This window comes from Balaenoptera musculus, chromosome 7 (assembly GCF_009873245.2).
Source record: "Balaenoptera musculus isolate JJ_BM4_2016_0621 chromosome 7, mBalMus1.pri.v3, whole genome shotgun sequence".
NCBI lineage: Eukaryota > Metazoa > Chordata > Mammalia > Artiodactyla > Balaenopteridae > Balaenoptera > Balaenoptera musculus.
In genome coordinates, this window is record NC_045791.1 from 102,446,199 (window position 1) to 102,459,196 (window position 12,998).

General features: G+C 35.9%; 1 protein-coding gene across 2 annotated transcripts in view; it reads right to left on the reverse strand.

The window, feature by feature from the left end:
* Window positions 1-12,998, reverse strand: part of LOC118897683 (SPHK1 interactor, AKAP domain containing) — a 152,000-nt gene that overhangs the window by 32,074 nt on the left and 106,928 nt on the right. For both annotated transcript variants that reach the window (XM_036856908.1, XM_036856907.1), the window contains exons 4-5: window positions 4,554-4,613; window positions 2,438-2,572 (exon numbers count right to left, since the gene is read on the reverse strand). In XM_036856908.1, coding sequence (XP_036712803.1) covers window positions 2,438-2,572; window positions 4,554-4,613 — 195 coding nt within the window. The remainder of the gene's footprint in view (window positions 1-2,437; window positions 2,573-4,553; window positions 4,614-12,998) is intronic.

The following is a 12,998-nucleotide window of genomic DNA, read 5'->3' on the forward strand; positions in this document are numbered from 1 at the left end:
CCTTGAGTCTGAATGTATGTGTGTGTGTGAGTGGTGAGGATGTGTAGATGCAGAGGAACACATACACATAGACCTTTATATTGTATCTCTGGACGTAGTATATCTTTTTCTGACATAAATACATTTATCAATCTCTTTGATTGCATATTATAATTAGAGTAATTCTAGGACAGATGATTATAAAATGAAAAATTCAGTAATTCTCTAAGGGTCCAGGGATCCCTAGAGGGCTCAGAAATAGAATTTATCTCTGTGCTTATGTGATTAGGTCTGTTCTCAAGGAAGGTGGTCCATAATCTTGCTTTTCAAAGTGTGGGTTGTGTACTAGCAGCCTCAGCATTACATGGGAGCTTGTTAAAAATGTATAATCTCAGACTCCACCCCAGACCTACTAAATCAGAATCTGCATTTTCAAGGAATCTTTTGGTGATTCCAACATGCATTAACATTTGAGAAGTATTTGTCTATACCTTTTATGAAATTCACAAAGGATCTGTGGTCCCCCAAATGGTGAGGACCCACTGCTATAGAGTCATGAGAGCTGGCTTGATTAATTTTCTTTCCACTGAATTCAAACATAATATACTAAAGTGAAATTTGATAGATACTTTCTGAGTGCCTATTATATGCAAGGTGTGCTGGGAGGTACAAATATGAATCAAATAATTACTCTAGGGGATGGGGCATAACATACTCCCAGTAGATCAGACACGAACAAAAATAAAGTTGGACCCTAAGAAGCTGTCAGATTTGCAGGTCAAAATGATTGCATATTGTCATTTCATATCATTTAGACTAAATATAAATAACGAAGTGAAATGGGGTAGAAATCAAAAGAAATGTTAGCAAAGCAATATGAGCAGTTAAGTAATACTTCAAGACAGACTTAGGGAAAGGTTGTTATTAAACATTCAATGTTACACCGCTGTGGTACCCTTAGGAAGAAAATGTATTTTCTTTACAATCTTCTTGAAAGTAAATAAACATCCTGAGAGTCTTAGGTAAATGATAGCAAACAACAGAGCCTGTAAAATAATGGCAGATATTATTATATAATTTTTATGATAGTCTCCTAGGTGTTTGCATATCTTATTACCTTTAATGCAAACAATTTTCTGTGAAGTGACTGGTGCTACTGCTCTGTTACAGATGAGAAATCAGAAGCACAGAAAGGCTCACCGATTCTTTCAAAGTCACAGAAATATAACGTGGAAGAGCCAGCAATGCAATCCAGGTCTGCTGGACTCCAATTCCTGTGTTCTTTCCAACTCTTCTCATGGAGAGTTTAATTAGAAATCCTTACTAACGGGCCTGGTGCAGAAACCACTCTTAAAACTAAGCTTTGAAAATTGCTTTTGGTCACCATGGTTTTGCCTAGTATAAAGAGAGGGTACTTAGAGATGTTTCTGTATTCTCTTTTCAAACAATTCATTTTCTCACTAAGGAAATGTGTTATTAGATTGACCGGGAAGAATTTTGTTCTAGGCTTGATGAGCAAATTGTTAACAGGCTGTGTGTAGATTTTCATTAAGTATCTGGAGTACAGCAAGAAATAGTGGGTGGACCTCTGAATTTTTTGATATTTTGAAGGATTAAAGAATAAAAGAAGATTTTAAAACATTCCAGCAAAACTAAAACACAAGGAAGAGCAATTTAGAGGAAAACAAATGCTCACTATTTTAAACTGTAGCTATCACTATCAACATATCTTATTTGAGAAAATTCGTGATCTTTTATACAGTATGTCTTTAGAAATCTTTTATGTGTTTTTCTGTAAATTGGTTAAACAATTTAAAATTTTAAAGTTTTCTTCAGTGTTATAATAATATATCTAATAATAATGAACATTAGTAGATTGAATGATAATAATAGTATTTTAAATTCTACTTTATTTTTGGTAATATTCTTTTATTCTGGGAACTTCATTTTTGGGCCTAGGAAACTCCATTTCCATCTTTCAGGCTGCTATCCTATATTTATTAGCTTGGCTGGTTTGATATATCCTAAGAAATAAATAGTATCCAGAAAGAAGAAATTGTGCAATTCTAGGACCACAAGGTATGAATTAGAATTTTGCTATTGTTCCTGAAACAGAAGACAATTCTGTTTTTGATTATCCAGTAGATTTGTAGAAAACCAAGCTAACCAACCAATGCCTAGTGTGTCTGCTTTAGTTTAAGTGCAACTCAGAACCATAAACTTGAGAAGATAACATATGTCAGGAGTTGATGTAAGGGAAACTCTGTCAAGCTATGAGGGGCAATAATTAAGAGAAATACAAGTAAAGCCTATTCTTGAATACAAGGACATTTTTGATTCTTATGCTATGGGAGTCTACGTATAGCATCTATTTGGGCCTTGTACTGATTTGTGTCAAGGGCTGACCACAGACAACTTACTACTAGTGAATAGGTTAGCAAGAGCTTATATTTCTTACCTGTGAAACTTCAAAATCTGCCTGGAGATTTCCAGATGTTAACCCACTTAGGAGGACAATTTCATTTTCTTTTGGCTTTTGGACATTCATGGAGCTTATAAATTTTGGAAGATCTGGTGAGACATTGCCCAATTTCTGTAGAAAAAGAATCTTTATTAGCTTAGATGTTTTTATTTTCACTTCCAAAATACTACCCCAAAATTATTTTACTTGCAAAAATAATATACTCAGTAACAATTCATAATATAGATTACTTAATCTATTAAGATTATTACTAGAAGAGATTGTATAAAATTGAAGCATAAGGTTTAGATGGGAATAGAAAATTTCCTAACATAAAGATTTAAACATTTTTACTTCTAAGTTTTCCAAAGTAAACACTTAATGATTATTGTGACACCACAGTTATACATGATAGTTTGGGAACTTTTTCCTTTTAAATCCTTGAATAAGAAACCCATTAACTAATAACCATGTGTTCTAATAAAGCCAATAATAATATTAATAATAAAATAATTACTAACATTGATTTTTCTGTATGTACTGATTACAAGGCACCATATTAAGGACTGTACATATGTTACATTACTATCTTCAATCACTGCAACACCCCTATATGGATTAGGTACCACTATTACTTTCCTTTCACACATAAGTAGCCTGAGATCCAGAGAAGATGAGATGAGTTCCCTGAACACCTTTATGTAGCTTAATCAGTTTATGTATACCCTTAGGCATAGCAGAAGGTGGTCTCAAATCACACCTAAGATCGTTAAATACAATGTTCTTTTTTTTTCTTTTTGCTTTAGTCTTTTATTGTGGTAGACATATATACTTAATTTTCTTTTACATATCAAACAAAAGAATATCAAAACCTGAGAACACAAGCAGGCAATACTAAGAGATTCATACACAGCACAGATTAATTAGAAATACACATCTACATATGCATTTTATAGATTCTAAAAATGTGATTTTCATAATATTACCACATTTCCATTTCACATATATTTAAAAATTAATATCTGTCATCTATTTGCATATTTATGTACTGTAATAGCTGTCCCAAAGATCACTGCTGAAACAGTTTTGTTTCCATGAAGATCACGTTAATCAGAGAAATGAGTAGGAAAAAAATGCTGTTAAGTTATAATGTGTCTTTTCTATGTCATAAAGTTTGATGGAAACACAGTTCTTAAGATGGCAATTGCTTTGGTCCTTCCTGCTCTCTCTTTGATGTACTCTGCACCATAAGTCCATCAAATGAAATTATATGTACAATTTCTTTTGAAGATCTCTCCAGTACTACACAGATGAGTGATATTTTGGAGCTCAGTGGAAGTCAATAATAAATAATCTGTATGGGCAATTGAGCTGGAGAAGCTTCAGGTGCAGCATCGTCAAGAAAAGAACATTGCGGGAGTAACTGAGTAACTTCAGGTCTACCATACTGTGATAATCAAGCGGCAAATGGTGTGCTATTATGCGTTAAAGAGTGTTACACCAAATAGTGAAATCAAATCATCTTCAACTTTGGGAATGAATCCTTCCCACTGTATCCATAGGCTCTAGTTCCGAAGGATTGAGTGGACCTTCAAGTTTTTGCATGTTGTCAAGGATTTACATCAGGATCTTACAGCCTTGGATGAGCTTGGAATATTTAGCTGCTGCAGAGTGCAAAAAGTTTGAGTCCCAGATGAGTGTAGGGCTAGGAAACTGAGGTTAGATATAAAACATTTGATGAAAGCAGCAGGAAGGAGCAAACCAGAGGGAAGAGCTAGCTGGTATCAAGCGGGTTTTGCAAAAACCTTGGAAAAGTCACCACAGACTGAGTGTTTGAGAGTGGAGAAGGGGAGAGTAGAAAAGCCACTCCTAGGCACTGGCGGGCAGGAGAAAGCGCCTGTCTGCTGGGGAAAGCAAGTTTCACAAATATAAGGAGGGCAAACTGTGTAGGAAAGTGGCAGAAAAGGGCTCAGGGAGATGGGCTGTGATGAAACCACCTAATTAAAGAGTCTCCTACAAAGTGAGCATCATTTACGTGGAGTCACGTTAGTTCTCTCGTCAGTACAGCCAGTCGTTGAAGTGAGTTCCCAGAGAGCCCAGCTCCCAGTGCTACCTGCTGCAGGTGCTCTGTACTGCATGCGTCCTTGTTCACATCCAGGTTCACAAAGCACACCTGGGAAAGAGGGCAAATAGTGTCAATTAAGTGAAAATCATGACAGTCATTTTTGAAGAAAGCAGGAATTAGTTTGGGGCAAATGATTAGAGAGTCGTACATATTTTGTACAGTTGATCTGGCCTAGAAACATCCATCTTACCTTTGGGCGTGCGCACCCAATTCCTACTCGTAGTTCCAACTGATCCCACCAAATGCCCTCCGTCTTTCATGGCCCGACAAACAAAACAAAGCCCCTTTGTATAGAACCAGTGTAACAGTCCCAAGAAAATCTTCAGGTTTATAAAGTGTTGTCAAATCTCATGAAATAGGAAAAAGACTTGTAATACTCTCAACCTCTGTTCATAATTGCAACAAACACTTCTTGCTATTTCCCTCTTTCCTCTTATTTCCTGCTCCCTTTCTCCACCCACTTTTCATATCATGTACAATCAATGGATTTCTCTGTCTCATTGTTTTAGTTAATTTTAAGGTATTTCATCTTGTTGTAGTGTTTGCCTCTTCTGTAGTTATCTTAAACAAGTGTCTGAATAAGTAAGAGTATGAAAACAATAGCTACAAGATTAAATAATAATTCAGAGCAACAGTAAAAGAATTGTACAATTTAAACATATCACATAGATTAAACAAACCACCATGGACATTCAGATGGGAATGGTGAGAAGAAAATTTTAAGAAAACTTGCAAAGAGACAAGATACATTATTGAGAGATGAATAGGATTTTGGTGGGTAAGGAAAGAGGCTGATGTCCCTGGGAGGTCAGTTAGTATGAGTAATATTTGGAAGTAGGAAAGTGCAATGCACTGTAAAGAAGCAGGGAGAGAGTCTGGTTGCAGCAAAGTCCTGGAGAAAGAAAAGTGTTAGAAATAAGGTCTTGGAAGGTTCATGTTAAATGAGGTCATGCAAATGAGGTTTTACAATACTTTACTAAAAATCATTCAAAGGTTTTTATTCCTAACATGCCGATTTGATGATACAAAACTGGATGAGAACATTAATTATCTGGGTATTTAGTCAGACGTTTGGACTTAAGTAGATGCCTGCAAGGATATGGGGACTTCTGATCTCAGTTAGTCGTTTGAGGTCATGGTTTCTTATAGTCCATTCTTTTTCTTTTTGAGGGAAAAAGAACCATAATTGAAAGATTTTGGGAAAGGCCTTAAAAACTAAAATAGTTATTTATTGCTGAAGTGTAAAGATCACTACTGTCTTCATCCCAAGTACTGGGAGATTTCTTCAAGTTTCCTGGGCTCAAAATATCTTTGCAGTGCATCCTACAGTATTTGCTTCTTAAGAGTAACTCGATGGGCATTTGGGGCAAGGAAGGGCATGAAATGCCACCCTCACTCTCATTCAGAGGTTCTCTTCTTTTGGGTTAATAAGATGGGTAAACAGGGAGGATTCAGGCCTGAGTCCTTTTGCAGACAATGCAAATGGAAGCATAAATAGTAGGTGATGCTTGGAAGGGGTTCATGCTCTAGAGGAGTTTGAGAATATTCATATAATGATAGTTACTTTGCCCTTGGAAAATTGGTTCAATATCCGTTAGTACTCAGGGACTTTTCTTTACATGCACTTGGGATGGCAGTTATTGAATTGATTAGACAATTTTCCATTCACCTTAAAGAAAGGTGCATTACCTGCTCCCTGGGCATCACAAAGCTCTATTATCTTATTTCCCAGTGGGAGAGGGCAAAGCAGAGAGACCAAAGAAAAGCATCTATAATAACCATTTATCTGCCCTCCAATATTGTCTTTAGTTTCTGAAGATGAACAATTTTTTCATTAATTTTCTGCTACAATGTGAAACTCTACCTATATTTGGAGGAAACCCTCCATATTTGCTAGCTGGGCCAAGACCAAAACAAAGCAAAACATAAACCAACCACTTGCTTATATTTAGTCCATATATATTTCTGCATCTCGGTGGTAGGGGAGGTTTTTAGGGCCTGATGTAAATCCAATTTTAGGAGATGTTCCTTTTGAAAAAGAATGATGAAATTCAAAATTCTAAATTAGATGTGAAAGTGAATATTTATTTATTTAGAAGGAGAAAAGAAAACACAAAAAAATCTCAAATTTAAAAAGACTGACAATAGAAAGCCCAGAGATAAACCCACATACATATGGTCACCTTATCTTTGATAAAGGAGGCAAGAATATACAATGGAGAAAAGACAGCCCTTCAATAAGTGGTGCTGGGAAAACTGGACAGCTACATGTAAAAGAATGAAATTAGAACACTCCCTAACACCATACACAAAAATAAACTCAAAATGGATTAAAGACCTAAATGTAAGGTCAGACACTATCAAACTCTTAGAGGAAAACATAGGCAGAACACTCTATAACATAAATCACAGCAAGATCCTTTTTGACCCACCTCCTAAAGCAATGGAAATAAAAACAAAAATAAACAAATGGGACCTAATGAAACTTAAAAGCTTCTGCACAGCAAAGGAAACCATAAACAAGATGAAAAGACAACCCTCAGAATGGGAGAAAATATTTGCCAATGAAGCAACTGACAAAGGATTAAACTCCAAAATTTACAAGCAGCTCATGCAGCTCAATATCAAAAAAAAAAAAAAAAAAACCCAATCCAAAAATGGGCAGAAGACCTAAAGAGACATTTCTCCAAAGAAGATATACAGATTGGCAACAAACACATGAAAGAATGCTCAACATCATTAATCATTAGAGAAATGCAAATCAAAACTACAATGTGATATCATCTCACACTGGTCAGAATGGCCATCATCAAAAAATCTACAAACAATAAATGCTGGAGAGGGTGTGGAGAAAAGGGAGCCCTCATACGCTGTTGGTGGGAATGTAAATTGATACAGCCACTATGGAGAACAGGATGCAGGTTCCTTAAAAAACTAAAAATAGAACTACCATACAACCCAGCAATCCCACTACTGGGCATATACCCTGAGAAAACCATAATTCAAAAAGAGTCAGGTACCCAATGTTCATTGCAGCTCCATTTACAATAGCCAGGACATGGAAGCAACCTAAGTGTCCATCGACAGATGAATGGATAAAGAAGATGTGGCACATATATACAATGGAATATTACTCAGCCATAAAAAGGAATGAAATTGAGTTATCTGTAGTTAGGTGGATGGACCTAGAGTCTGTCATAAAGAGTGAAGTAAGTCAGAAAGAGAAAAACAAATACCGTATGCTAACACATATATATGGAATCTAAAAAAAAAAAAAAGAAGAGTGGTCATGAAGAACCTGGGGGCAAGACGGGAATAAAGATGTAGACCTACTAGAAAATGGACTTGAGGACACAGGGAGGGGGAAGGGCAAGCTGGGACAAAGTGAGAGAGTGGTAGTGTATATATGGACCTATATACACTACCAAACGTAGAATAGATAGCTAGTGGGAAGCAGTCGCATAGCACAGGGAGATCAGCTCAGTGCTTTGTGACCACCTAGAGGGGTGGGATAGGGAGGGTGGGAGGGAGGGAGACGCAAGAGCGAAGAGATATGGGGATATATGTATATGTATAACAGATTCACTTCATTATAAAGCAGAAACTAACACACCATTGTAAAGCAATTATACTCCAATAGAAACGTTAAAAAAAATTGTAAAGCTACTATACTCCAATAAAAATTTAATTAAAAAAGAAAAATAAAAAAATAAAAAGACTGACAAATGCCACAAACATGAGAACTTTCAGAAAAATGATATTTTAATTAATAAGCTGCCCGGTGCACCTCCATGATACTTTTTCTCTACATTTTTGGTTCCATACTCTGATCATCTCTTCATATAAAAGCAGTTTTATGACATCATTTTCTCTAAAGAGAATAGAAAGATAATTCAGTCTTTAATACTGTTGATTAAATTTTTTCAACTTCACAAACTTTTATTGATAATATACATTTTCCAGGTGTTGTCAAATTTAGTGAGAAACCACTACATAATTTCTTTCATATATGGCTTGTTATATATTCATTAATTTTAATACCATTACAAGTTTGTGCTCTACAAACATAAAAATTTGGATAAATTCTCTTTTGTTTGATTCCAATTAATAAAGAAAGAAAAAGTTCATGGTTCATTTATAACTTTCAATGCTGTATTATCCAATTTCCCACCAGGAAAGGACTTCTGTGTTTTCTAGGCACCAAAGAGAACCCAATCTTGTATTTATAATTTTACATGTTTGGTGACTGGAAGAGTTCTCCACAGACTAGCTTCTGGCACATAAAACCTTGTTTTCCCTTCACTATTTTATGTTTCTGGTATTGGGGATGGTAGGACAGCTCATATTGTGAAACCGTCTCTGATCTAAAATCTTCATGCCGCAATGTCTGGCTGAGTCCATGATGGGAGCATTCAGGAAGCCATTCCTACATGTGGATGGCTAGCAGTCACTTAACTATACATGAAAGTGATCTCAAGCAACATAAATATGTCTCCTGTAAACACTAATCTACTCAATTCCCCTTAAGCTAGACCGCACACGTCTGTCGTCACTCTTTTGACCCTCCACATGAGAAGAGATAAGATGTAGTGAGAGTCTGAATGGAAAGACACAATTGCAGTTAAAATGTCTTCACTTTGAAAATCACACAAACATACAACCATGTGAGTACCTGGGAGTGGGTTCTATGCAACCAAGGAGCCCTGAATTTTAAGCTTTGATGGTTTTACAGTAAGTGCCCTTCATGGTGAAATGGTCTCTGTGGTGAGAATGCTCTTAGCTTGTGCTCACTCTCTATGACCGTGGGCTGTTTACTCGAGATTTAGCCATCTTCCGTTGCTGAACTCCAAGTGGAGAGTATAAGACAAGACTCTGTCCAGAAGGGCTGGGGAATGGTGGGTATGGGGTAGCGGTTGTGTAGGTTGATGAGGGCACTAAGCGCCCTACATCTCTGAGGTTTATGGCTTGGTGTCAGGTGTTGAGAAGACAAACAGGTATTTTTCTTGCTCTCAGGGAGTTATGGTCTGCTGAAGGCAGAACACATCCCTAAAACGATGAACATGAAGTGCTAGAGAAGTGACAGGCCTGTGTGATGGTGAAGGAAGTTGGGAAAAGGGGACCCATCACAAATGGCATCTCAGAGAAGCTGGATTTGAAGTAAGCTTGGAAGATAGGCAGGACACATTTAAAAGCAGAAGAGGGAAAATGACACAAACAGTGCGTGGATGCTTTTTCCCCGATCAGCACCTGCTGAGTAACGGTAAGAGGCTCTGTTTTAAGCACAAGCTGAGGAGAGGGAGAAGACAGAGGCTGTGGAGTCCAAGGCAAGAGACGCTTCCTTGAGAAACTCCAGGGTGAGATCAAAGTGGGTGGACAAAATGCCTTTCTTTCTGCACAATAAAAGACTCTGGTAATAATAGCAGACTTTTAAAAGAGTCAAATGAAAGAGGAAGTCATAATTTTGTGATACAGTTCCTGTGCAGTAAGAATTGAGGGAGACCTATGGGTTAGAGTTAGGTATTTCCTTTATTACAAATGAGGCCGCCACTTCCATGTTATTACAGGAGGATATAAGGAAACTTGGTAATGGGAAGTTAAAATTTCTAGAGGCTTAGGATGAGTGTTATGTGTGATTAAAATATTAAAGCCTGGGAGACTATTCATTACGGTTTAATGGGCTGAGTATTGAAAGGGGTCCCTCAGGGTCTGGAAAGAGCACTGCGGGCAGGGAGGTTGAGGCTGTATGTCTGAGACATCAGCCAATTAGGAATAAGACGTAATTACTCTGCGTTGACTCTTTGTCTCAATCTGGAGTGATGTTATTGAGTTATCTGTAAAATGCCTGAATGTGCAAATCCAAATACGTCAAATGATACAGGGAAAGATTTTTTTTTTAAAGTAGGCATGTTTGCTTAATTACCTTTGTTTTTAAACACAGTTCATTTCCTTCAGCCTTGACTAGATTATTAGCTCATGAGGGCAGGTCCTGGTCATTACTGTATTCTTAGTGCTTAGCATAGCTTGGCATTTGATAGATGCTCAATAAATCCTTGTTGATAAATGTACATGCATGAATGAAGGGAAAGCACTGTCACAGGTGATAGGTGTAATAATTGTTATTTTAAATAAATATTTTCCTTATTTATTACATAGTTTTCTTCCAACAAGTATGCAAGGGATTAAATAGAGAAGTTATCGGAGAATTGACTGGGCTAATATTAATCCAGCTATTGATATTGTTTAAAGTGCTTAGATTGGCTTCTTTATCCCATGAATAAGGATTTGCTAAAAAAATAGAAATAGGCAAAAAGTTGAGAACCATAATTGGTAATAAATGCACATAAAAGATATTAACGTTTTTCTTGGACTGAAAGCTCCTTTCCCTTCATATAAAATACATTCCACTCTGTGTCTGCACACGCCCTTGTTCAGAGCATCTGCAAACATATTCAGCCGTAGCAGATGAAAACACAACATCATCACTGAGAGAACACAAATATCTCTTTTCCTGCCTAAAGGCTAATTTTGTGGTTGTCCATAACTTTTAAATTCAAAGCCTCTCTTCTGTCATTATTATGGTTTTAAAATGAAATGTTATAGGAATAAGAATCACTGAGAAAATGATGCCACTTTATGATTTTGACTTTTAAATAATCTAATAAAATATTCTTCAAAGGTAACCTTAAATAGTTAACCTTTTAATGTTTGTAGGCAATACATTGTTTTCTCTGTTTAGTTTTTATAGATTCTTTAGTCAAGCAATCTCAATTGTTTATTTTACCTATAAGTCTAGTTTCATAAATGGAGGAACACGTAGACCTGTTTAAAAATAAAATTTTACTATGACGGTTTATTAGATAGTGATATAAGATATATTTTGGTAAAAAACTACTATGAGAAAGAGGTTAACCTTAAACCCTATTAAAATAAGAAAAAATAATTTTAAGTGGATTGTAATTCATAACAACTTTTGTAAGTTAATTGTATTTAATAGTTTTATTTCAATACAAATTAAGTCAAACGAAAACAATACTAATACGTAACGTAAAAAATTCATGTTTGACTCTTTGAATTGACCCACAGAAAAAGAACTGGTGATGATTGTCAGGCTCAAACTTATATTGTATGTGGACAGTTTTATTTTATCATGTGTTCATTTCAGTCAACATTTTGGATTGTTCAGATAGTCAAATGCAACAGTCGAGAAATGCCATTGCATAACGCACTCACTAAAGGCAAATCCTGTGAAAAAGGATATATGACAATGGAGTTTTAGCCCAGGATGTGGGACCTTTGATTTTCTTTCCCGGGTATGTTTTCATCTCTCCTGAATTCAGCTGAAATCTATTAAGGAAATCATTCTTATGGAGATCCTGCTTAGAAAATGTTAAAAAACATGATGTCAAATTGCCTTTGGCATCTAGGCATTTGAATGTTTACAATGACCAAACATATACTTATGCGTTATCTTAGAAGAAACACAATTCCTTATTTCTGCAGCTTCTAACAATGCAGCCATCTGGCCATGTGGCAATGATAAGATTTCTTAATTTGGTGGTATTAAAATGCTGATCCACAAACCTTTCGAAGTAAAAATTGCTTCCTTTCTTCCCCCAACCAAAAGTCTTCAGCTAGATTCAGGATCCAGGACCAAAAGCATCTTTTAAAGAATATGGCTTTTTCCCTATTAGTACTTTAGGCTGACGATAACTAAAATGGCAATTTGTACATCAATGTTGTTATGTCACAGAGCTGTCAGACATTTTGGAACACACGACTATTTGGAATGATACTGCATTGGTATCCAGTTATTATTGCTTTGAAATGATTGAAGCAATCACACAAAATGACATACGAAGTTTTATTTACACTTGAGACAGTCAAACCTTTCTGCTTTTTTCATTGTCAATATTTTTAAAAAATAACTTTGAAATGCTGTTTGGGGGTAGCTATTCAAACAGTTTGTAATAAGAGACACAGGAAAAGGCATAGAGATTTCTGAACAGTGACAGATATTTTAACTAGCCATACATCAAGCCAATTTTATTGCTAACCTAAAAAATAAATTAAAAATAAGGATGCTACTCAAGATTAATTGTTTATTTTCCCACAATTCTTGTTGTTTTAAAAGACATTTCTTTTGGAGCAAGAGGATAAACTTATATGCAATATCTGATATACATTTACCAGGTAAAGAACACATGGTATTTATTTTAAATTTCCATTTTAAAGATACTCTTTATTGAGATATAATTCATATACCATATGACTTACCCATTTAAAGTGTATGCTTCTTTGTTTTTTAAAAAAATTTATTTATTTATTTTTGGCTGTGTTGGGTCTTCGTTGCTGCACACGGGCTTTCTCTAGTTGTGGCGAGCGGGGGCTACTCTTCGTTGCAGTGTGCAGGCTTCTCATTGCAGTGGCTTCTCT